This window comes from Nylanderia fulva, unplaced genomic scaffold (assembly GCF_048542155.1).
Source record: "Nylanderia fulva isolate GAGA-0341 unplaced genomic scaffold, ASM4854215v1 Scaffold28, whole genome shotgun sequence".
Lineage (NCBI taxonomy): Eukaryota > Metazoa > Arthropoda > Insecta > Hymenoptera > Formicidae > Nylanderia > Nylanderia fulva.
Window position 1 is genome coordinate 2,737,713 of NW_028190347.1, and position 27,641 is coordinate 2,765,353.

A 27,641-nucleotide genomic window follows, 5' to 3' on the forward strand; every position below is an offset into this window, starting at 1 on the left:
TACATTGTTAATGAGTTAAGCTATCCGACACGGCATTTACATGGATTTACATGACTATTACAAGCGTTCGGGAATGCTGGACGAGTTTTCGCTTTTCAGTTAACGTCGCGCTTTTACATAAACTATGTGAGTTTTCAAAAAGTCGCTCAAGTTTACATATTGAACATTTACTCGCTTAACAATGCCGTCGTCACGATTCGTATTGTCGTTATTTTCCGTTATCTATATGATTATCGAAACGTGATATATTACGTCTGCGCATATTATATATATGTATGCATAAACGGCTCGAGAGATTCTTTTTTCGACATTTTCGTACTATATATTTACTTACGAGCGTCGTAGATAAGCGACGAGATATGACTACATTGTGATTGAGATCTTAGTGCATAAAAAAATAAGTTACCATAAAAATATTAAGTTTACCACAATAAAATATAAAATATGTTCGATTAATTTTAATACATATTTTATTGTGGATATTAATATTTTTTTATTGTGGTCAATATTAATCAAAGAAACTTATAAAATTCTACACAGTAGGAAAATTTGTGTTTTCTTGTTAAAAAACGGTCTCCCATTAAAATTTTTGTGTTAAATATTTAACACATCCATGTAATTAACATATTGCTGTTGTTTTAATTAAACTTTAATGTTAAAATATTAAAACCACTGAAAAAAAGATGTAAAAATAACACACAATGTGCATCTATTTTTAGTTTTACACAATAAATATGTTTTGTTTTATTAGTAGTAAGATTTATTTGTTAAATTTTACAGAGAAAAATGTTGGTTTTTCATTTTATAATATAAATGAGGATGATAAAATCTAAAAACAACATTTTTAGCTCATTTTTACATTAAAACTACACTGAAAAAAATTTAGTTAATTCTTATAAGTATTTATTTCAATACTGTCAAATAAATCATTTATTTGAAACTAATAATATTTATTTGATATAAGAAAATCCTTTTCCAAATAAATAAATATTTATTTGTTTCAAATAAATGATTTATTTGACAGTATTGAACGAAATATGTGTTAATTTAACAAATTTTTTTTCAGTGTATATTAATTTCACGCAAAATTTATTTTAAATTACTTAAAGTTTTGCATTTATTTTGTTTAAAATATTAACAAAGTATTTGTGTCTCCATATAACTAATCCATCTTATGTTAAATTAACTTATGTTAGTGTTACTCTTATGTTAAATAAACAAAAATTTCTGTGGACCGTTTGGGAGATGCGATATCTGCTTTTAACACAAATTTTTCAACTGTGTATAGATAAAATTGATCACAGTGAAAAGCTTTAGTGTTTATTGCATTCGAAGTATAATTGTTACTTTCAATCGTTATACATATATATATAGACAAAATTCTAAGAAACGTGATAAACGTCGAACGCATCGCGCTTCGTTTCTCTTTTGTGTTACGGATGTCTTTTTTGAAACTATACGCTTATCTTGTTTCAATTCCTATAGAAATTGCCGTGTCCGATATTTTACTTCATCATATCTCTAGATCTCTAAACGGGTGAACACGTGCGCTCGCGCGGTATCGAAAACTTAGCTGCCGAGTTTTTTTTCCGAGAATCTTCGCTCCGCTCACAAGGACTGGCATTTCTCGGAACAATTTCTATCTCTTTCTTACTTGGCTATATCTCGATTATCGCAAGTATTCGAATTTTCTGCAAATACTGTGTCGTGAACACGTTTATTCCTGCTCTTCATAATATCTACATCTTATTCGATATAATAATTCAGTTATATATGTAATAAATATTGCAACGCGTTAATAATTAATGATAAAAAATACATGATACACTGAAAACAAATTTGTTAAATCTTTCAACTACACAATAGGAAAATTTATTCTTCAGGTTAAAAACAGTCCCCGTTAAAATGTTTGTGTTAAATATTTAACATATTTATGTGTTAATTTAACATATTGCTGTTGTATTAATTAAACTCTAATGTTAAAATATTAAAACAAAAAAAAAGATGTAAAAATAACACAATGTGCACCTATTTTCAATTTCACTAGACAACGTCATTTCTCAATCTTATATTAACTTTTTATACTTTAAAATTTGCCAAAAATACATTTTTCCTAATATTAGTATTATTTTTCCTTATATTAGTATTATTTTTCTTCAGGTTAGTTTTATTTTTTCCTAATATTAGTATTATTTATCCTCAGGTTAGTTTTATTTTTTCTCAGGTTAATTTTATTTTTCTATATTAGTTTTTATATAATATTAGTTAATTAAAAAAAAGAGAAGTCACTGCAGTAATTCCCACCCAGAAAATTAAAAAAAAATTAGATCAAATTCAAAATTCTTTAATTTGCCTCTTTTCAAATTTCTCAAATTTGTGATATATAATTTATTTTGTAAATATAGATTAAATTTTAATTTTTAATAACAGCATTCGAACAATGACTCTAACAAGTGTCAAAAAATTCAAACGATGTCAATTCTCTTTATCTGCTATTCTGCGAACGAACTTTTCTTTTTCGACGCCTACAAGGTGTCTCGAACAAATAAAAATGAAATGTTGCGAGTGAGAATGTTACATTACGTAAATAATTAGTCGACGAAAACTGTATAGATGCCTCTCTCTTTCCTCTATTTTTTTTCAGAGTATTACAATAAAATCTAAATTTTAAATATAAAATTTTCTCTGAAAATTTTTATATTTTTCTCATTTCACATTTTTTAAATAGATAGAATATATAATTTTTCTATTTTATAATATATAAATAATTTTAAAAATTTAATTCGAATTATAAAATAACGAATAATATTTTCTAATTTAAATATTCTTATAGCAACACAATGCTGTACTCTTATATTTCAAATATATATTATTTTGATTATATATAATCTGCATCAATAAATTATTTTAGCAGTCATTTTAACAGTCACATCAAGTACACCGATAGCATAAATATTGTTAAGTATATGAGTCAAATTTAAAACATTTATTTCCATTCGTTCTTTAAATAAATAGCTGTATATAAATGTATAAATTCGACAGAGACGTGAAAAGAGACAAATTAATCAAATTTTAGACATAGGCAAAACTTAATTAAAAGTGATACATAAACTTGATTGTTCGGAAAATAATGAACAAAATTAATTTGTTGTCAGTTACTAAAATTAATCTAACTTTTTATCATTTACCATAAGATAACCGTTAAATTTATAAATTAATATTATGTATTGCGTTAATCCTAAATTTCCTTATTTTAAAATTAATATTAATTTTATTTTTTTATTATATTCCTAAAAATAACAGTTAATCATTATTTTCCGAACAATGTAACAAACAAAAAATAAGTAAACTCACATTGCGTTGAGTCGATTATCTAAACCTCTGCTTTAATGTTCCACTGCTGCTCTGCTATAATCCCATATGGTTTGGCACTGATCACTGCACTGTTTTTTCTATTATTTTATATTTGCAATAATTATTTATCGCACTTCACTACACGCAGATGCACTTCGAAATGAACGGACGATACGAAAAAAATAAGATCGCTCGCGAATGCATTCGGCACTTTCGATCCAGCTCGATCACGTTCGGTTACATTCGCGAATAAATATACACATAACCGCATCGAATTAAGTTAACTCGCGACATCTTGCGGCGCGCCGCCGCGTCATTTCGCGACATCGCGAAGTGTCATGGCGGAGCGACACTCTTGCGCACCACTGACGGTTACGTGGACAGTCTCGGTACCAAAATATCTCAAGCAACGGGCGCCATTCCTCTACAATTTGAATCGCCGATTTCGAGGAATTCGCGCTTCTCGGATACTTTGTCCGATACTCGGGCACTCCTGGAGATGCTGGAACACTCGCGGACTTCCTCGTCGACCGGGTGACGCCGAAATACCGCACGAGAGTAGTCTCTGTAGTCGAAATACAGTCGAAATACGGACGAAAACGCTATCTCAAGCGACCCCCCCCCCCTCCGACCTCCCGCCCAGCTTGCTAGCTCCACGAATTCACGATGCTCCGAGACTCCTGGACACCCGTCGACGCCGGGATATCCCTTCGAAGCGATAAATAATCCTCGCGAGACTCTCTGGCGAGCGAACAGCGCCGAAATACGTGCGAAAACGACGGTGGAACGTTTTTCTCCCCTTTCCCCCTTCCCTCCTCACCCATCAACTCGCGATTCTCCGAGACTTCCGGGTTCCCGTCGACGCCCGGATGCTCTTCGAAAAGATTATTCGGTTTATCGCGTCAAAACACGACACTCCCGGACTTGCACTCCCGTTTATTCGCGTTATTCGAGTACGAATTCCATACGAGACGCGGAGCACTCGCGACGCACACCTTGCTCCTCCGCCGCTGGACTCGCACTAACTGGTGGCGGCGCTGACTGAAGCACGTCACGTCGTGACGTCACGTCAGAATCGGCCGATTTCAAGTGTTACTCTACGCGCGGGAGTTTTCTACGCGTAAATAGTAAATAATATAATCAGCAAGTGTACATAGTTTTAATTCGCCGAATTTCTATTATGTACATAATTTTAATTCGCCGAATGTTTATTATGAACATAATTTTAATTCGCCAATTTTTTATTATGCACATAATTTTCATTTTTATTATATACATAATTTTAATTTTTGAATTTCTATTAGGTCGGATTTACAACAGGTATAGTAAGCTTTAAGAAATTCACCAATCACAGGCAAGCAGGGAACACAGAAATTTTGCAACTGTGTAAATATTATTTTATTAAATAAATATATAAAAATATTTTCATTAAATATAATATATTAAATCTAACACAAAAGTATATATATTTGACTTAAATACTAATATATATTTAATTAACAAAATAGTAATTTAGTTAAAGGTTTAATCAATTTTATTAGCCAATTTTTTTCAGTGTACATTTGCATTTTTTTCTATATTTTATTTATGTATATGTTAATATCACATAGTAATATTAAAGAAGAGCTCCGGCCTTTCTCTGATTTTGCCCAAACAAGGGGGCCTGATTTTAATTTACAAATTCATGTTTGACGCATAAAAATATTGTAAAGTTTCGATATACATATTGTAAAATCGAAGAGAATTGTTTTTTCTCAATTTCGCACTGCCATATAAAAATAGCGTAAAGTGTATGTCGCGCCATCTATCGTGTCGCCCCGCAACTACGACTTGGCACTCGACCAATCGGAGACCGGGACTCTCGATCCTGATTGGTCGAGCGCCTCACTCTGGGTCAGTCTAGGTGAATACCTATTTCCCAACGAAATCTAGACTGCTGCTGCCTTCTGGTGTCCTCTCCTCGTTTCTAATCAACGTTCCCGCGTTCGTCGTCGATCTTCTCAGCAAAAATACGAGGTGTGAGTATTAATTAGCGGCTTAACGTGGTTAATTATCGCATCAATCTGATCGCGTAGCGTGTCCAAATATCGTGATAGCGATCCCCCGCGTGGAATTGAGCTTGTCAGTCGCGAATCTTGCTCGACTTTGCTTCGTCCCTCGCATTTCTTGTCGTGACGTCACAGCTCCGTGCTCGAAGACCTCGAATTTCGCGAACGAAAAGAAGAAACGAGTACAAGTGTTTCGAAGCTTCTTCTATGAGGAGTCCTCGACGCAGAGGTTCGTTTCCTACAGGAAATGTGGGATCGGCGAGGAATCCGGAGTACGCCGTGATTGGAGAAGAAGAGTAGTCAAAATGTAAGACAAATTGACACAAATAATTATTTTTCATTATTTGATAAAATGATAGAAAAATATATAATTAATTGCTATTTATAGACAATTATATTACAATCATAAAAATGAGCTCTCAAATGATGCATCGGAGAGGTTATGAGAGAGGTTATTGAGAGTAAAAATCGTTCGGAAAAATAAACGTTCTATTTGTCGGTGGGAAAAAATTAGACTATTACGTTATGCATATATGAAATATTAAACAAATATCGTCTGCAAATAATTATGTGATGTTGGAATTATCGAAAATAGTATTGGGAGTATCGAAAATAGTATCGGGTATGTCGAAAAAAATATCGATAGATATTACCACGAAATTGTTGATTGATTGGTTATATATGTTATGTACAAATATAGTATATTCGCATAGATAATGTAGGGTAATTCCAATTAAATGAACTCTACAGAACTATATATATATATATATATATATATATATACAACTCTAGATATTAAATTTAATATTACTAAGAAATTAAATTATTGAACATAAACATTGCTAAGAAATAATATATATAATAATAATAATGTGACAAATGTTTAATGATTTAATAATATGTAGGTTTCTTCACCAATTTTTTCAAACTAATATATTTTATTTCTGGAATCTGTGTTCATATATGTATATTTATCATAAATAGTAATATTATATATTTATGTAGAATTACATGTATTAAAAAGAAATGAGCGAGACAATTTTTTTCGAGACGATTCAGTTTCTATACCTTAAAATACATAAGATGAGTTTTAAAAATACAGACAAGAAATCCCTTTACTGAACATTTATTGTTATAATAAAATGCACATATTTTTCTTTATCACTATATAATTAACGAATGTCTCAATTATGTACGACGAAGACGAAAGCATCCTTTTTTTTACATTAATTGTGTTATCAAGTATATGTTACAATGTACATTATCATCAATGTCGTTTTTGTTTCGATTTTTTTGTTACACGCTATTGAAAGAATCATTGTTAACGATTGTCTTTAATTAAATTCTTTCTTTCTTTTTCTAATGTACATAATACGCAATAATATTTGTTTATATTTTTGCATTTTCTCATAATAACGTTTTTTATTATAGGATATCCAGAAATGAGAAGTGCATCCCAGGAGTAAATGCAGCTGTATAAATCATCGAGGAAGATATTAATAATGAAGAAAAAAAGATAAGAAAACATTCTCCACAAAAAAAGGTAAGAGAACATTCTCTACAAAAGAAGGTAAAAGAACATTCTCTACAAAAGAAGGTAAGAGAACATTTTCCATATATGGTAAAATCTTACTATATACAAGATGAAAATTCATTTAATGGGGTGTCAATAAATATTGCATACTTTAGTGATGCAATGATAGTGATCATAAACGATTAAACGGTCAGTATATTAGCCAGATCATTATATTTGAATATCGTGGATTGATTATATTTGACTCTCCAAATAAACAGCCACTTCGAATAATCTCATGAATTAATATCATCCATCCTCTCGTGGCTGTTATTGACATTTGTTTATTCATGCTATTATACATTATGCGTACGCTACTATAGCGACATTCAATTTTATCTATTTAACTAAGCATAATGGAAGTTACAAAGTTTGCCTTGTTCGCGCAGATTTATGTGTGCGGAACAGTTTAAACTTAAATTAGAAAGGACTTTATTATAATTTACTGAGCTTCATTAGGATCTTTACCGTCTTTTTGTTAGTAGATATTCTCGAGGTGAACTGAGAGATCCTCTTCGACGTATTTTGGTAAAATAAATAAGTAGACTCTTTCTATGAACCATGACGGATACCAGGTCTTTGATAAGATCGAGACGGCTATCTTGTTACTTTTTCATCGTAATCATAATAAAACCTCCACCGTTAACGAACTCTGTTTCCCTGTAACTACGTTAATTGGTCTTCGAGTAGCTCATATGACCCGATCACCTAACGGGTGTCTCCTTTACGTATATCGCATGATAGTTCACTGAACTATCATGCGGTAGTTAAATATTTATCGCTATTAATTTCTGGGCTGCACACACGCGTAGCGCCGTAACTAACGCATTTTATATTTAAATGTAATCTCCATTTATTTTTTTATATGCATACGCATTTTGCTTCTTAAAGCTCGAGCGATGCAAATAGTTTATTACGAAAAAATTACTCATTTTCTTATTGCGAAATTGTTTACGTATGTGTATATGGAAAAAATATTAGCTATGATGGCTAATATTTTTTTTCCGTGATAGATCATTTGTCTATCATACAAAAAAATTAGACATTATAGCTAAATTCCGTATTTAAATGCATTATTTATATATTTCTTCTATGAAACTATCGAATATCTGAAATTAAGAAAATTCGAGCTAATGTATCCGTGAATCGATCCGGACTTCGAGGAAACTAATCGTTTCTTACGAACGTCCCACGCTTTGTCGTACGCGCGTCGATTCGAGAAAGAGCATCGGGTCGCTTCCTATTCAGAGAAAGAGCTGCAGTTCTCATTCAATTATATAGCTCGCGAATCGTACAACATTCAAAATAAGAGAAGAAGGATCCTAGCAAGGAGAACGGCGAGAGGAAGAGGAGTGAAAGAGCAAGAGGATGTTTTACGAGAGAATTGACGCGGAGATAGGAGACGGAAAACTTGAAGCATGCCGAGAGGGAAAAGAGGAAAAAGACGGAAACACGGGGAAGAGAGCAAGGCGAGAGGAAAAGGAAAAAAAGCGTCATCGTCATCGTCGTCGTCGTCATCGTCATCGTCATCATCGTCGTCGTCGTCGTCGTCGTCGTCGTCGACGTCGTCCAAGCGGATGCGATACGAGATCATACGCGATGCTCGCCGTTGGCTACTATCTAGCTTAACTCGAACGTGAAAGCCTAACGCGTTCTCCTTCTTCTTTTGCCGTACGTGCGAATTTTTTCTTACGGCAATGTCTCCTCATCAGAGGAGAGGAGAGCACCTGCTGCGAGCGACGAATGGTACGCGTTGCGGTCGCACGGCTCCGTCGTTTTTCCGCACCAAGCCGCACGGTTTCGCAGCCTGACGCGACCCAATTGGCAGCGTGAAAGATATACGCGGCGAATCGCTCAGCTCTCGGATAAGAAAAAAAAGAAAAAGAGCGGAAGATTATAGCATACACCGGACTTTCTTCTCTCGCTGGCGTGAAACTCGCTCGTTTCATCGTTTGCGCATAATAAGCGGATAAGACAAGAGTTAGAATTTCAGAATATTTTGCCTGTTCCCACACGTCTCTCTTTCTCTCTTTCATTTCTTATTTCGTCATTTGATTCATTTAATATTAATACCTACAGATTGATTGTAATACAGCCATCACGGAAATAAATTAGATACCATAGATAAATTTTAACTATTCCTACACGGAAAAAAAGAATTAGCTACCATAGCTAAATTTTAGCTGTCCATATATTGCAACCTGAAATTTAGTTATCGTGCCTAAATTTTAGCTATGGTAACTAATATTTTTTAGCCATAGTTTAACGGAGAATGTTATAGCTAAAAAATATTAGTTGTCATAGCTAAAATTTAAGCATGATAACTAAATTTCATGTGTAATATATAGACAGCTAAAATTTAGCTATGGTAGCTAATTTTTTTTCCGTGTATATATTTTACATCTGAAATTTAGTTATCATACTTAAATTTTAGCTATGACAGCTAATATTTTTTAGCTATAATTTAACAAAGGATTTTCTATTTAATTATAGTTAAAAAATATTAACTATTATAGCGAAAATTTAGGAATAATAACTAAATTTCAGATATAATGTGGGGACAGCTAAAATTTAGCTATGACGGTTACTTTTTTTGTACAAATAACGTCAATTCTCATAATATTATTTAATTCTTTATTGATAGCGAGTCAATTTGACACTTTCAAGATAGTGATATTCTAACACAGAATAGAATACGTTTCCTATAAAAAATTTCTCACATATCTGTCGGCTCTCTCCTCACTGGGTACGTGAATTTCTTGTGTCGCGTGATCGTCGCAGAGAGAAACATCTGGCGAGATGTCTGCCAGAATGTTGCGCGGGTCGCTTTTCGCTCGCTATAATTCACGTCCTTTGTCAGAAATTCTACTATCTAGCGAGCGACGGGTATCCCTAGTTAATTCACTACATTTGTGCAAGATTATATTACATATTTTATAAGTAGATATATAAACGACGATATATTTCTTTTAAGAGAAGTAAAAAATTTTAATCTAGTCATTCTTAAATCATTTAATAATTTCTTAATATAAATACTCTTCTAATTTTAATCGCATATGCACACTTGGTATAATAATTTTTTCAGTTCTTAATATATGGCAATTACATATATTTATTAAGAAAAAAGTAATAGTTATTTTTAAATATATAATTAAAATATTTTAGAACGTTAAAATTTTCTTTTTAATATCTCGCTGCATTTTTGAAGAAATAATTCGTGTAATGCTATCGTAAAGCATTCGCAATCATTCTATGTCTTAAAATAAAGATATTAGAGGCTCATTGCGAATGCAGATGGATCATTTGCAAATTCATTTATCTTATAAGAGAACGTTAATCTGTTCATTAGCCGGGAACGTCGAGAGTAAGCTATTGCGAGAAAGCGGCGATAGGTCCAAAGACATTCTCCTTCATCGATCATGATCACGATATCGGCATCTTGTAGCCACATTTCCTCCTCCTCTCACCGACTATGCAAAGTGTTTCTTTCGTTTTCTCATAAAGAACTTGACAAAATAATATCACATTAATAAAAAGAATTTAATATAATAAAATTATTATGAGAAACGTATAATTTAATTAGCAATGTTAATGAAACAACAATATGATAAAATGTATATATCCATGTACAGATATCTTATTGAACTTTTACAATCTATGCACTTATTCAGAATTTTTATGTTTACAAAGTTTTTAGGTTTACACATTTGAAATTTTAACATTGGATTTGCATTAAATACGATATTAAAAACTTTCAAGTAAATTTTCTAAAGTTTAGGTCTATTTTCAGTTTAGCTGAAATATACTTTCTGTTTTGATACGAAATCTTTCCTTCGCAATGTATTGCTGCAAACATTATCGGCGAATTATATCAATACTGCAATATGATATTTGTAACTTGCATTATACAGCTGACTAATGCAGCGAGATGCAAAGTAGAAATATAGTATAATCCACGTATTTTCGTCGACCGGAGAATCGTGCTAGTGTGTGCTTAATCGTGAATAATCTGTTTCGTGAAAATAGAAATGTCTACGTTTTCCGCCTCGGCTCTACTACGCGCTCGGTGAAGTAAATTTTCTTTTCTCGGATTCTCTATATACGGGCGGCAACGCGAAGTAATGTCTACTTTATCCATGCCTCACAAAACGTGCATGCGACGAAACTGGCAGCTGCGCGATTTTTTACGTTTTCTAATATAAACGCGAGCCGACGAAAATTGGAGGCTGCTGCCAGACGTCGAGATGAATTCGCGTCGGCCACGTTGGCAATTGCGATACTGCTAAATACGTCGCTCTGCGAGACGATCATATATCATAATTTGCAGCAAACTATGCACTTGCAAAGTGCAACTGTGAAGCGCGTTTCGCGAGAAGCGTTTGGATACTCTTGATATCTATACGATTGCAGAATTCCGCTTACGTTACAAAGAAGAAAAAATTGATTAATCATTTCTATCAATATGTATCTTTACATGTCAGGACTCGCAGTATTTTACTATGTATTTCCCATGAGCTTTAATATCATCTCTCTAAAATCAAACGGCAGAGTTCGTGAATCATTCATTTCGCTGTTCAACAATAAATTTTTTTTATCACTGCAACGAGATTATTTCTTCTAGTTTTTCGGATGCTGAATACGAATCCGGATTTCGAATTGCTCCATCACGTCACAATTTTGAGAAATTTTTAATGACAGTTGTAAAAAGGTATATTTTCGTCATATTATAACTACAATATGTGACGTGCTAGAGAAATTTTATTGCAATCAAACTAAAGTATGTTGTGAGACTTTTTAACCCTCAAAAAGAATTTTTAATGTTGGTTATGATTAACAAGCTATCCATGGTTAAATATAAGCTGTGTTGCAGAAGTTAGTCGATTACAATTAGGTCATGTGAATTTAATGTCAAAATTGTCAAATTCAGAATGACACTCAATATGAGAGATGCCAATTGATCGGCCAATTGAGTTCATCATTTTGAATTTGACAATTTTGATACTGAATTATTCAGTGATCTAAAAAAACCTTTAAGATTAAATAAACATAATTGAAAAATCGTCAATGACTTAAGTCACAACTAACTTTCGCAATATACATCCCATATATTTTTTATTGATTATAACCGGCTTAAAAATTCCTTTTGAGGGTTGAAAGTCTTAACAATGTACTTTATTTTGATTGCAATAAAACTTCTCTAGCACGTCACATATTATATAGCTATATAATATAAAACAATGTTCGTGTAAAACCCCTATTTTGCAACTTTCATGAAGAATTTCTCAAAATTGGAACGTGATTGAATATAATTTGCAAACCAAATTCGTATTCAGCATCCAAAAACTGTATAAGAAACGACTGGTCTCTCCGGTTAATTTTTTTTGTTGAACAGTATTTATATCATAAATCGACAAATGTACATTGAAAACCGATTCGCTACTCGGTTCCTCGTAACGATGCGTCTTCGATGTTCCCTCGAGTAGGTAAATGATCGTATAAAATGATTCTAATGCCGTCTCTACCCTAGGTTTGCAATCGGTGCGGCGTTGGAAGAGCGACAGAGGCGAATGAGAATTACGGCGTAGAATTCGCAATTTACAACGGCGTGAAACGATTACGAGGAATGAGGAGGAACGTTGGATGGCGCGTATGGATCGGGCTTTAGAAGCGCTGCGGATCTCTTTGTGCTACGCTAAAACGAGGACCGTCTTCTTCCTTCTCCTCTTGGACGGCCTCTGATACCCTCTCCGACCACCCTCTCATCGCCGCCGTGCTCTGTCTTCTTCCCCTGTTTCCCCTGTGCCCATCCTGTCCTTACGACGAGTCATCTCGTTTAGGTCGCGCTGGCAGCAGCGGTGGCGGTGAGGAGGGCCGTGAAAAGGAAGACCGAGTGATGTTGCGGGGGAGAATACGGCAGGAGTGAAAGAGAGAGAGAGGAAAGGGCTGGTGAACCAAGGAAGGAACGAGTAGAGCCGAGAAGAGGCGACAGGGTCGAGGGAGAGTAGCTGCGGGACAGAAGGATATATGGCTGTATATTATGTACTTGGACCCGCGCGTTATATACGCCTTCGTCATCTTCCACATAGAAAGAGAGAGAGAAGGAGAACAGGTGTACGTATACACCGACGCGTGACTATGGATGTGTATGTGTACATATGTGCGTGCGAGAAATCTCTCTGTCGAGGTATCTTTCTTTCTCGTTCTCTAAGTGTGTGTGTGTGTGTGTATGCGCGAAGGTTCACTTCGCACGCAAGCGAAGCTCTACTCTCTAACCAGCTCGAATCGAAGATACGGACCTGGAATCACGCGAGCGCGTAAAAATGATCTCTGGTCGCGTATAACGTGGGAGAAGGAGGATCCGAGTTTGCGGCAAGAATTCGCCGATACAAACGAATAAACGAAGGGGAAATTCTGGGCGCAACATATTTGATCGATGATGAATATCCTTGAAGAAACGTTATGTAGTGTTACATAATATCGTTAGGGAGACACTGACGATTACGTACATAATTGAAGTATTGAGGATGATATCGGTCTGAATCATAAAAAATTCTTGAAAGAGGGCAAGGAAATTTGAAAAACCTTAGGATCAATAAAATCATAGGAGTCTTTAAATTTCACGCATGATAACATACATTAATTTTGTTTAGTATAATTCTGAATATGAAATTATTTATGTGCACACTCTTGATTAACTACTTTGATGTACAAACATAATAGTAAGGACAGCTTATAATTGCGATTATATTTTTGAGCAATTGTATTATTATTTATTTTTTAAATGTAACGGATCATGTTTACGGTGATGATGCAAATAGTATACCACAGTTGCATACTGCATATAATAAGGGACGGTAATTGCGCTATAAATATGTACGAAATACATATATACTCAATGTAGAATGTAACAGCTAAGAATTATTTTCTGTTTTACAATCCCGCGGTACAATCTAAAATTATTCCAGAACAGGAAACAGTGTGTGGTTTATCTTGATAAGGTCATATCACTGACTCTCGTCTTTTCCTGCTATTTCATAAAATATTATGAATATATTAAATTAAAAAAAAACTAATTTTTCTTTCTTTCTTTTTATCTGCTTCTTCTATTTTTTATTACTTTTTATTTAAAATTAGTAAATTCTTATGAATAATGTTACGCGATATTGATTATTCGTGTAAAATTTAGAAGATGTGAGATTTAATAAAAATTTAACATTGTATTTGCCAACCATAATCACGGAAACTGTTTCTGTTAATTTATAATCAAGTAATATTTTTTCTTCACTGCAAAAAATCTTACGTATGCAATTATCACTTACAGATCGTCATAAGAATTTATTATTTTTTCAGAATTTTTTATGGAAAATACTTTAAAGAAATTTTTTGGCAATTATAATTGAAAATAACAAAAAGAATAGGTATCTAGATTATATATATATATATTTATTTAGCGCAATGTTGCGCAAAATGATCAATAGTGCTCTCTGACGGTGGATATGTTTATTTCGTTCTTGTTCTTAGCGGTAGAAGATAATTAAACAATGAATCTCTTTCAACTTTAGTCGGTATTCGACTCAATTGATAAGTAGAAAAATGTAGACTTAAATGTTCCATCAATTAATAACCACGCAACAATGATATAATTTGTAAAAATTTTATTTTTATAATTTTTTTTTTGTAAAATAGAACTTTTAAAGTTCATATTTTTTTATTAATTTATTGCATACATTTATTTTTAATGGTTAGTTTTTCATTATATCATAAATTCCATAAACTTATGTATTATTAACTTTGATATATAACCATAAATTGCCACCTTTAAGCTAGTTTAAGCTATGTGTTTTATAGAAAAATATTTCAGATAAAAGCTTGTTTTGAAATTGATGTAACCGCTATTATTTTATTTCAAGCAAAACTACTATATTGGGACCCAAAATTTGCAATAGTTTATAAATTTATTTATTTTGGTATTAAAATATTTATTACAATTTTACACAATAATGAGTAAATTAATTTATAATACTTTTTTTTAAACGTAATTATGTATTTTTTTATTTTAATTTTAATTTGCTTCATTATTTTTTGTATAAAATCATCGAAAAATAAATATTTTAAAATATATTACATTTTATGTGTAATATCTTATAAATACTTATTTTGCACAATAAATATTATTGTTATTATTATTATTATTATGTCATAATGGCTAAAATAAATCATGAACTATATTTTACATTATTATAGTATTTTATGTTTTATACTTTGTATTATATATAGAATGAAATGAGAAGAATTCATTTCCGTGAAAAAATATATTTCTGTTTAAAAAATAAAAAGATGACCATGAAATCTTAATAATTTTTTTAGAATAAAATTTTAATAATTAGAGAATGTCTTTCTATAAAAACCAAGCAATTTTCATCTAAAACATTTTTCTATAAGACAGATCTTAGAATTTAAATTGATAATGGCAATTTTTAGTAATTTATCCTGTTTATCTCTTTTTTTATATTAAAAAAGTTAGTTACGGTTAGTTTTCATAAAGCTTTGATGTTATCTAATCGCAGAGTTACTTATATTTAGGATATAAATTGATCTGGGTGTTACTTTTTCCAAATGACAGCCATGCAAATATGGGAAATGCCGTCGCACTCCAATAAATGAACTTCATCAAAATATTATAATAAATTCTTATTACCGGTCCGATATATGGCAAAACTAGAAATATGACAAACAAATTAGCATATCGTAAAGTGATGAAATAATGCAATGACAAATCTCTTTCTGATCATTTGATACTTACAATACAATTTTAAAATGAGATCACGATATTTCATGTTCAACCAACTATACCATCCAAGCGATGTCTTATCTGAAACGTGAATGATCTTTAATTGAATGTTTATTGCGTGCATATCTGCATAATAATATATATTTATGCAAATAATATATAACAAAAATAAAGTAATAATCGAGTTTTCCTCTTACATTCGATATTATGTAACTGATATGATAATGCTAACAAAGCATCTCTATTTAGACTGATGTCAATATATCCTATTCCATCTAATACATTTGATATTACGTGTATAAAGTCCGATGAAGCGTTATTCAAATAATTCGTGAATATCTCGTTGACTATCTTCTGACTTAATTCACGAGTTTCTATTGCATTCTTACGACATATATTTAATCTGTGAATAAAAACAATAATTAATGAAAATAGTAAAAAATTGCTAAATTGGACTTATAATTCATTACGAGATATCTTTATTAATTTTATAAACTAAAATATATGAGAGAGATTCCCTTTTTCCCGAAAAAATTTTCCATAAAAATTTGTTTATGTGCCAAATTTATATAAAATAGGTCTGAAAGGGGGAAGAGGGGGTTAACACTCCTTAAAAAAAGTTTTTTTTAACCTAATTTATATAAATGAGCTTAAAGGGGAATAGAGAGACTGACTTCCATTTAGAAAGAAAAAATTATATACATATATTTTCAGCAAAAATTATATGACAACATTAAATTTAAGTTAATTTTATTATAGTAAAAAATTTATTATTTAAAATTATGATATCTATTACCTGTCGGAAATTCCTATTAAATGGCCAAACACACGCCAGAAATGATTAAATCCTTCTTCTTCTTCTAATTTATTGCGTAAACCGAAAGACTCAGTTATAATAAAAAAGTATGCTATAAAACCGCATTGTGTAATTGCCATATCTTTTTGAAGAATCCCTTCTAAACCGGTCTTGTTTGATATCTTTGTAATTATATTATGTCTCCAGCGAGTTATATTTATCGATTTGTACAAACTAAAAATTGAATACAGTATGTAATTTTATATATTATATATTTTATTTTTATTATAATATATATTTTATTTAAAAAAATTTTTAAAGTTATATTCGATTATAGTTTGAGTACATTTTAAACTGAAGTACATTATTTGCAAATTAAATTTTAACATAATAATTTAAATTTCTTATTTTTGTGCTTTATAATAAAATTATATAAAATATAATACAAATCAAATTTGGCTTAAATTTTGTTAATAATTTAACAATTTATTAAAATTATTTTAAGGGAGGCCTGCTTTAGAAAGCTAAAAAATTTTTTTATATTTGTAAATATTTAATAATATGTAGATGCCTAAAAGTTTTAGAATAATTCGCTGTAAAAATTTTCAAAAAGAAATTCTCAAAATTCAAACTGATTTTTTGGTTCTCTAAAACAGGCGTTCCCTTTAAGTTAGTAAATTATCGCTTCTGTGTTATTTTCTCTTCAAGAAAGACAAATAATCTTTAATATAAAATATAAATTTGAAAAAGCTATGATTTTTTAAAATAATAATAGTTAATAATATATTTATTAGAGATATAAAATATTGCGATAGAATGAGAAATGCATATGCATAAGAAGAACAATACATTTAAAAAAAACTTACTTGGAATGTGGATCATTTGGATCGCACATAATTATGTTAAATACATGTAATTGCGATCCAAGGTGTCTTTTGAAAGCAAGGCAAGGCGTACTACTTTGCTTTGTGAGCTTAACCACCTGATAAAATAAAGATAAAGTTTATTTTTAATTCTTCATTACTTGATAAATATTATTTTGTTACATATTTTGTGACAACATATTTTATATACCTAATAATAATAAATTATTAAGAAGTTTACATAATTTTATTTTTTATTAAGATTATTATAATATTACTAATTGTAAATAATGCTGGCTATTGTACGAAAATGATCATTTTGCTTATTTTAATCATTATTATTGTTAAATATGAAATTTAAATATTATTGTTAAAAAAATATGAAACTTAAATACCTGCCGTATAGTTGGAATTGATAAGATTGAAATAAGTCCGAGTATGTAAGTTAATTCTCCTAGCAACATGTTTTGCTTATAATAGTTTTGACCCCTGAAATTAAATATTTGCAATTTGTAAATTCAACATAAACAATGCTAAATTATAACATTATTACTGGGATATACTAAATCATTACATTATTCATTGATAATAAATTTATTACTACTAAAAGTTGATTTATAAACAATTTGCGTTATTTCTAATGTGCTCCAATTTTATAAACTTTTTAATTAAAAAACTTTATAAACTTCTCGATTGACATGTTATTTAATATCATATTTATTATTACTTGAAAAATATACATAATGTACAATATACTTAATGCCAAAAAGTACTTTTTTATTAAACTATAAATAACATTGCAGTAATTATTTTTTTATTTTATAATTTTTATAGTCTCGAAACAAATATTTTATATATCTTATAAATAATTGTAATTAAGTAAAATTTATGTATATTATACATGATTGACGTTTTTATTCCATATATATGTACATTAAATCGTACGGTGAATAATTTATTGTCGTTAATTTTGGGACATGCTAATGAAATAAAATATATAATAAATATATTTCTTGGAAATATAAATGAGAGATAAAGTCATATATTTTTCATGTGAATAAAAATATGTATATGTGTATAAAAAAAAATATATATATATATATAAAATACATAATGAGAGAATATATAGATATTTATCAATATTGTCTCATTATAGTATTTCAATATACAGGGTGTTCCAGAATTACCGTATCACACGTTAATGGGAGATTCCTGAGGCGATTTAGAGACGATTTTTCCTCAACGAAAATGTCCAGGCACCAATAATTTTCGAGTTATAAATAATTGAAAATAAAAACTTTTTTGTAAACTAAGCCTTGTAAAAATAAATTATTAACAAAACTACATTTTTTAGTTAATTTTAGGTAAAGTTTACTTTAATAGAATTTTAATTTAAGGCTTAGTTACAAAGATACATGATTTCAAAAATTGGAAACATTAAAAAAATGACATTTTTAGACATTTTTGCTGAGGAAAAATCGTCTCCAAATCGCCTCAGAATCTCTCATTAACGTGTGATACGGTAATTCTGGGATACCCTGTATAGAATTTCAGCGTGTTTGTCATACATGATACTTACTTTTTAAATAATTTTTCATTATACCAATCTGGGAAATCATTGGGGAATATATCGGTTAGTTCTGGGTCGAGTACACTCTTATTCTCGACGAGTAATTTGAAATGCTCATCCACCGTTGATGTTTGAGCTGTAATATAATAAGGTATAAATTGAAGCTCGTATAAGAACTAGTGCTGTGGCACATCTTTTTGATAGATTTTATCACTGAATTCTAATCAGAAATAGAAATGGTAATCAAAAAAAAAATTTTTTTGAACAAATTTCTGAATAAATTCTAAATAAATTAAAAAATTATAACACTTGAATCAATAACAATAAATAATTTTGATGTTTTCTAAATCGGCCAACAGAGCCAAAGCACGAAAAATTAATTATTCGGAACTGTACCTCTTGGTTTGAGATCACAAAGTTCCATATATAAATTAATTTACATATAGAGAAATAGGCGCGAAAAATATACGTCCGAAAAGTCGCTGAAGCGGGAATCGAACCCGCGTTTTTCACTTTCCGGGCGACTGCTCTTACCAACTAACTTTCTCTATATGTAAATTAATTTATATATGGAACTTTGTGATCTCAAACCAAGAGGTACAGTTCCGAATAATTAATTTTTCGTGCTTTGGCTCTGTTGGCCGATTTAGAAAACATCATATTTATATTCTTTATATTGAGAGCCGATAAAAATATTTATTTCTGAATAAATAATTTATTAAAGGTCGAAAAATATTATTTTATAGAAAAATATTTCAAAGATTTTGATGTTCTTTTTAGGACATCTACAAAGACACATCCAAAAATTATTTTACATAGTTTAAAATATTTAAAATATTATCTACTTTTTTTAAAATTACAAAGATGTATATTGCTTCCTTGTTAAAAAACTTTATTTTTTTTAAATTTATTTTTATTTAAAATGTAGTCATTTTCTTAATCTAAAATATATGGATACTATACGTACAAAGTGTTCTATAGAAAATTGCTGAAACTGATCAACTGTCATTTTTTAATGCATGTACTTAGTTATTGAGAAAACAAAAATTGTGTTAAAAAGAAAGTTTGCAATTTTTAATGGATATAAATAAAATGTATGTATATCAGTTTATTTTATTGAAAAAAAGAATGAAAAAAGTGCTAATAATTACATATGTAAACTAATGATAAATATTTTCGAAGTGCGCACCATTTGAATTGGTTCAAAATTCTGTTCTTTTACAAAAACTCGTAAAAACTTTTTTTAAAATGTTATTTTTAATGTTATTGGTGATCCTTTTAATAGCTGCTATTAAATCTGACACTGTTGAAAATATTTATCATTAGTTTATGTGATTTTATGTAATTATTAGCACTTTTTATTACTTTTTATCAATAAAATAAACTATTATACAAATATTTTATTTATATTCATTAAAAACTGCAGACTTTCCTCTATCCAACACAATTTTTGTTTTCTAAATAACTGCATTAAAAAATGACAGCTGATTAGTTTCAGCAATTTCCTATGGAACACTCTGTATAATATTAGCTACATATTATGTCAATAATATCTATAATGTGTTTATATTTTTGTCACAAAAATAGCGCTACATCTGTGAATTAGTTTTAGAGGTATGGAAATATTAAAAAACATTCTATATACAATGTATAATTCAAACTTTAATTTATATATTTAAGACACCAAAATTGCTCAAACTATTTATAATCTATATTACTACTTTGATCAATAATGAATCTTATAAAACATATGATTATCTTTTAATTATCTTTAATGTGAATTATTATCTTACCGTCATCAATATGTTTCCCCTTCATCTTCTGTCTTATATGTTATTGCAAATGATGATACCGATTGCACTTGATAATAATTACTTTGTAGAATACCTCAAAGATCAATTACTTGTAAGAATATTTCGTTTAAACTACAAACAGTAATCACATTCAGCTTTACTAATGCAAAGGACTAAAAAATGTGTTACACAATAATTATTAAGGTGTAGCAACTCGATGTCTTAAGTGAGATATCACATCACGAGATGATCATCACATACTGTAGAATATTGCGAGTAGGAACCTGTTGTTCCACTCACTATATAGTCTCCCTCTATTCTTTTTTCCAATCTCACTTTTTATATCCGCATATTAAAACGCTTTTTACTTTGTTTTAATCTGCGGATTTGTTTTTTATTCGTTTATTAATCATAATTCACAATGTAAATGAGTTATAAGGCAATAAAAATATTTAGAGGACTAAATATATATAAAATTTTGTTAGAAGAACAGTTTAAATAGAATAATTCTTTAATAAAAAAAATATGATTAATGAAGCAAAAAATCATTAAGACCATTATATACATACATGTATAACGCACTTTAGTTTATCATTGCTATGTTGATTAACATTGTTACGCAAGGTATCACATTAAAAACGAGAATACGTTTTATCATCGCGAGAAAAAAATAAATTAAATTCAAATGAGGAATAGTACTACGCTACATTTTTAAAGATAATCGCGTAGAAAAATTAAAAAATAAGATATTCTACATGACATATAGTATTTCAATTACTTAATTATATAGTATTTTAATTAGTTTAATTTGTTTAAAATTATAGAATGTTTTCAAGTGTTTTACAAGAAAATATATAAAAATTTTAACAGAATACTATTTAAAATATTAAAAATACATACTTATAATAATATATATAATTAATTTTGTGTTTCTAACTTTTCTTTAAAAATCATGTGAATATGATACCTCAATAAGTTGAATCATAATATTACTCATCTTTTCAAGTTTTCTTATTCTTTTATTCCATTGCGATTAAATATCACAAAATTATCTGTTTCTTTACGAAAAATAAATAAATGCTGAATTATTTTTAATCTTAATTGTATTTTGACGACCAAGCTTTCTGATAAGGTTATTTTTGAAAACGATCGCTCTCAAACAATCGCGTTTAGCAAAATCATCAAAGTAATTTTCAAACAAGTTTCCGAAATACTAATATGTATATAATAATTATTGAAAATTAAGAAATATGACATTTGTCACAAAGTCGAACATAGCTTTGACAAATGTAATAAATTGACAAAATCAAAACTATATATATGTAGGATATAGTTTAATTTGGCAATTTTCTTTCCCAAATGACCACCACGCATGCACAGGCCATTTTTGAACTAGCCATAATGTAAATATAAGCATATAGTTATAATAAGTTTTCACCACTGTTCCGATATAAGGTACCACTAAAACAAATGAAGAGTTAATCAGTATACTGAAAATACCATAAAATATTGGAAAAATTTAAGTAAACTATTTACAGCATAGATAAAACGTCAAATCACGATATTTCATATTTAGCCAACTGTACCATGTAAGCGGTTTTTTGTCTGAAAAATAAATGATTCTTAATTCAAAAAATTAAATTTTTTAAAATAAATTGACAAGTGTCCGAAACGTTTATCGCTTTAGATAAATTAAAAACACTATATATCTAAAAATCTAAATATTTAGATTTTTTATTGTAATGTGCCACAATATAAGAGTTACATGACATAAAAATCTTATTTATATAAATATGCAGCACGTAATAATATATGTTATATATTTTTATACAAAAATTTTATTCATGATTTTATTTGATATGTATATTAATATTTATTTTTATTTAATTTAAGTAAATTTATAATAAATGAGAATGCAATTAAATAATTATCCATGTAACATTGAATGTAATTTTTATAAAATTATAACTTATTTATTTTTTTTCAAAATAATTTTTTTTTAAGCAGGGAGCAAAAATAAAAATAGACACATCGAAAGAATTCATGTAAATAATGAAAACAAAACTACATTCAAATACTAACATTTAATACCATGTAGTCGATAAATAAATGACAGGAGAGCATCTGCATTCAAGGTTACGTCAATGTACCATAATCCATTTGATATGATTGATACTATGTGGTAGAAATCAGGTGGAGCTTCATTTAAATAATTCACTAAAATATCGCTGCTTATCTTTTGGCACAATTCATGAGTTTCCACTGCGGTTTTGCGACATATATTTAATCTGTCCATAACAAAATAAATAATATCCATAAATAATTAATCAAATTTGGAAGAAAAGTGCGATAAAAAAGCTAATACACGTCTACTAGTTATTTTATATATTATATACAATATCAAAAATAGTAAAAGGAAGAACATTCGAATGTCTTTCTAAGTAAAATTTATCTTTTGATATTGTGTATTACCTATCGGGAATTCCTAGCATGTAGCCTACTACACGCCAGAAATGATTAAGCGCTTCGTCTTCTTCCGGTTTATTGAGCAATCCAATAGATTTAGGCGCAATAAAAACATATCCCAGGAAAGCGAATTGCGTTAATGCCATATCTTTTTGATAAATTCCTCCGACACACGCCTTCTTTGATCTTTCACTGCTGATCTGGTGTTTTCGGGTAATTACATTTACTGTCTTGTACCAACTAGATAAATTCAGAATTTCAAGAATTAGTGTGAACAGTTACATTTTTTTACACAATTAAAGTTTTAGTGTTTGATCAATGGCATATTTGTAAACGATTTAAGATGTGGAATAGAGTGAACATGTATCATACAATTAAAACAATGATGGCTTTAAAACAGAAAAAGTAAAGAATAGACAGAATAAAGATATAACATTAATAAATACAAATATATTATAACAAGAACTTTTAAGTTTTAAGGAAAAATATTAAACAAATTGCAATAAGCGGAGTTAATGAAGCATGCTGCGAGAATACTTGTCAAGCGAGTTTAAAGAAAACTCACTTGACAGGTGTTACTAATGAGATGTTGTTTATGTGTTTTGATTCGATAAAATTTTTTTCTTCTACTAATAATTGGAAATGTTTATCTACCGTCGAAGTTTGAACTAAAAATAATAAAAGTTGATGAAGCATGCTGCGAGAATACTTGTTAAGCGAGTTTTATTTAAAATACTACTACTAAATAAATACTATAACTAAATAAAAATTACTTGGAATCCGGATCATTTGGGTCACATGTATACAAGTTGTGTATGTGCAATAAAGTTTCAATATATCTATTAAAAGCTATATGAGGTATATTGCTTTTTTTGGTGAATATAAGGACCTAAACAAAATTTTTAATTTGTTATTTCATAAAAGAATATATATTATTGTTTCTTTTTACCACAATAATTTCTTAAATCTATTTAATAATAATAAAATATTAATTTAAAAATAATAAAGTTATTTAATATTAAAGTTATTTATAGTAATTTTAAATGATAAATAATATTAATATTAAAAGTATATTGTATATGTATGTTTTATATATATAAGATGCAAACATATAAAATTGTAATACCTTTAATATATCTGGAATTGCTAGTATGGCAAACAGTCCCATAATGCTAGATACTGCCATCGCCATAGTATTTTGATTATAAAAATGTTGAGCTCTAAAATTAAACATTTATATCTTCCTCTAATAAAATAATTAATATTTTTCCAGCATAATTCTTTCTCACATTCAATATGAAGAATATTTTCTTTTGTTTATATCGCGAATTACATACTATATAATTATATGATTATTAATTATGATTATAGAACTTCAATATTTTGTCATGTACAAATGCTTACTCTTTGAATAATTTTTCATTAAACCAATCTGGCAGATCAGCAGGTGTTACTGATGAGGTGTTGTTCATGTGTTTTGAATCGATAAAATTTTTTTCTTCCAATAATAATTGGAAATGTTCATCTACCGTCGAAGTTTGAACTAAAAATAATAAAATATAATAGTATGTAAATAATTTATCTTAAATTTATTTACATAACTTTACAATTTATCTGTTATTATTTTAATTTATTATTAATTTACAGTACGGTTGTACAGCTTCTGAATACCTCTGTCTAATTTTTGTATTAGAATGTTTTATAGTTTACTAGGCATATTTTTCTGGCTGACAATGAGATCGAATCAGAATGATAGCTCTTTAATTGATTTTATTTTTAGGAAACAGAAAATAATCAGCAGGCGCCAAATCTAACGAATTAGGAGGGTGACTAAGAACAGTAATATGTAAGTTTTTGCAAGAAATTGCATGATAAGTTGTTACAAGAAGAACAGTATTGTCAGACAGTTTTTGCAAAGAAAGCTACCTAAATACATATGTACTCCCATACACACATGTTACTGTTCTAAGCTATTTTCTCTTTTCTCCATATGTAGGACCTATTAATTATATCATTTTTGTTACCTAAAATGAAATCGCAATTAAAGGGACGTCATTTTGACTTTTTAGTCATCTAAAATGTGACGAATAAACTACACAACATTCCAGCACAAGAATTCTACAGAGGTATACAGAAATTGTATGACCGCAAATCGATGTATATAAACAGAAATTACGGTGCCTTTTTGAGATATATTATGTTTAATGTAGTTCTAAAATTTTATATATATATATATACACACACACTCGAATATGTGAATAAGATATCAAGAATAATATATATAATATAATAATATAAAAATGTAATATGTTATGATATAACTAAATTGATTTAATTTTTACTAAGCACTTCACTTTTGAGCTGCCATAATTATTCTAAATTAATAATTAATATTACATGTATTCATACAATGCCATTTAGATATGCCACAATTATTAACTTATTGTTAGTTCGATTTATTTGAGATTATATAAAATGCTTTTCTGTAAAACTTATATTGTTTGTAATTTAAATTAACGTGTCAATGCGTCAGTTAACACAAACTTTGTTTAATTGATTTAAAACATCTCACCATCATTGATATGTTTTTTCTTCATTCTGTTTCGTGATTCCATAATCAGTTCAAAATAATTGACTTAATTTGTCGAATGACAATATTAAATATTTGTCTTACAAGACGCAAATAAAATTGCTAAGAAGTGTATTTGTTCTTAGCAAACTTGCACGATACTAATGGAACATAACGTTAGTTCATGAGTATGACAATGTTTTATATAACTGGCGTTTAAATATGTTTATTGGACGTTTATACGATAAAAACATTTAGACTTTGTTGATTTTAATTTTGCTTTTTATACTGCGCTGAAGAAGATCCGAAAAATTGGATCGAAACGTTTGCTTCCTAATTTGTTTCAATTTTCGAGTCTATTTTTATAGTTTTAAATTAACTGTATTGTTTGTATCAGTATACATGGATTAGATGTAATAAATTAGTTGTTTAATCTTGATGTTGCATCTGCTCTTATTAGCCTTTTATATTTGTAATACTTTATTTTATATAAGACATTGTTCTATTGACATTATTTTGAAAAATATCAGATTATTTTTAAAACATGATTATTTTATTATTATTATTATTATTATTAATAATAATAATTAAGATATTAATTATATAATACACAATACACATATATATATAGAATTTAACAATACATATAAATACAACACACACATATTTATACATATATTGGGTTGACATATAAGTTCCTTCGGTTTTTGGTTTGGTGCAAATTCATTCCGATTCAATCTTTTTTTCCTCGGTGCTATTGTGCAATTCAAATATCGTATTTGAAAAAGGTGTATTTCACATAACTTTTCTGTGAATTTCAGTTTGTTTAACATCAGTATTGTGTGTTGCATAGCTGTGAAAGTGTTAGTAAATAACATGCATTATCGTTATATTTTGTTTGTTACTTCAAAAAAGGCAAAAGAGGTTGGAGATCATAAAAATATATTTTCGTCAGGAGATTTCGACGTTAATGACTCTCTCGTCGTCCGACCGAGATTAATTCAAGATTGACATTGTTGATGAAAAAATGGCAAGACGTTATTGATAAAAATGGTTAATACAAAATTGATAAAATTTATTTTGTGCATTAAAAAAATTGTGTTTTATTTTACTCTAAAAAAACCGAACGAACTTATTTGTCAACCCAATACATATATGTACACATATATAGTAATTTTATTATTAAAACAATACAAGTTTATTCACTGGCGACTTCAATTTTTTAAAGAGTTTATTATTAAACTTATATTATCAGCTTAATTTTAAAAGTTGACGTTATTTTTTTTATATATTTAATATTTAATATATTTTTGGATTTATATTTTTATTTTATATCTCTCTCTTTAAATATATTATATTATATTTTATATTTATATTATACTTTTAATAACGATAATTAAATAACCAATATGACACATTTGTGATTTATAATTTGATATTTTCTTTACACATTATTTATGCAAACTTGCCTTACCATCATTGATATGCTTTTTCTTCATTTTACTGTTTTGTCTATTTAATAGTAATTTAGAACTATCATACAATTAGATTCACTTGTTACGATCTTTTTTCTTCCAAAATATAAGTAACACTGTGTTTTCACCACGCAGTAATCGCAGTAATCGCACGCAGTGCGATGTGGATAAAAATATAATTCGTTCTGTTAGCAAAGATAAAGAAACACTGTATTTATATACTTCCATTCGTTGCAGAAGCTCGAATGGAGTTATGCAATTTTCTCGGACTTGGATTGATAAGTGTCTTTATTGGATATGAAAAGAATTAATAATACGCCTGATTGAGCATATTACTATAGTT

At 29.1% G+C, this 27,641-nt stretch overlaps 2 protein-coding genes, 1 long non-coding RNA gene and 1 pseudogene across 4 annotated transcripts in view; 1 reads left to right on the plus strand and 3 right to left on the minus strand.

Annotated features, from left to right (window-relative positions):
- LOC114937645 (bromodomain adjacent to zinc finger domain protein 2B) overlaps positions 1 to 3,472 on the minus strand; it is a 166,621-nt gene extending 163,149 nt beyond the window's left edge. Inside the window, exon 1 of the mRNA XM_029311195.2 lies at positions 3,355 to 3,472. The gene's annotated coding sequence lies outside the window, so the exon portion shown is untranslated. The remainder of the gene's footprint in view (positions 1 to 3,354) is intronic.
- Positions 3,473 to 5,301: 1,829 nt separating this feature from the next.
- LOC114937654 (uncharacterized) lies at positions 5,302 to 14,068 on the plus strand. The gene is made up of 3 exons (XR_003820921.2): positions 5,302 to 5,709; positions 6,834 to 6,945; positions 12,503 to 14,068. It is a non-coding gene; the product is annotated as an uncharacterized LOC114937654 (long non-coding RNA).
- Positions 14,069 to 14,615: 547 nt separating this feature from the next.
- LOC114937629 (uncharacterized) lies at positions 14,616 to 21,265 on the minus strand. The gene is made up of 8 exons (XM_029311166.2): positions 20,789 to 21,265; positions 19,005 to 19,131; positions 17,821 to 17,914; positions 17,429 to 17,544; positions 16,563 to 16,796; positions 15,964 to 16,169; positions 15,779 to 15,847; positions 14,616 to 15,693 (listed from the first exon to the last, which is right to left on the minus strand). The coding sequence occupies exons 1-8, from the start codon at positions 20,811 to 20,813 to the stop codon at positions 15,545 to 15,547; spliced, it is 1,020 nt and encodes a 339-aa protein (XP_029166999.1). The 5' UTR covers positions 20,814 to 21,265; the 3' UTR covers positions 14,616 to 15,544.
- Positions 21,266 to 21,786: 521 nt separating this feature from the next.
- Positions 21,787 to 27,614, minus strand: LOC114937647 (uncharacterized; annotated as a pseudogene). The gene is made up of 9 exons (XR_014924964.1): positions 27,298 to 27,614; positions 25,827 to 25,984; positions 24,659 to 24,797; positions 24,381 to 24,474; positions 24,028 to 24,143; positions 23,261 to 23,494; positions 22,871 to 23,076; positions 22,325 to 22,393; positions 21,787 to 22,249 (listed from the first exon to the last, which is right to left on the minus strand). The product of XR_014924964.1 is annotated as an uncharacterized LOC114937647 (transcript).
- Positions 27,615 to 27,641: the final 27 nt, after the last annotated feature.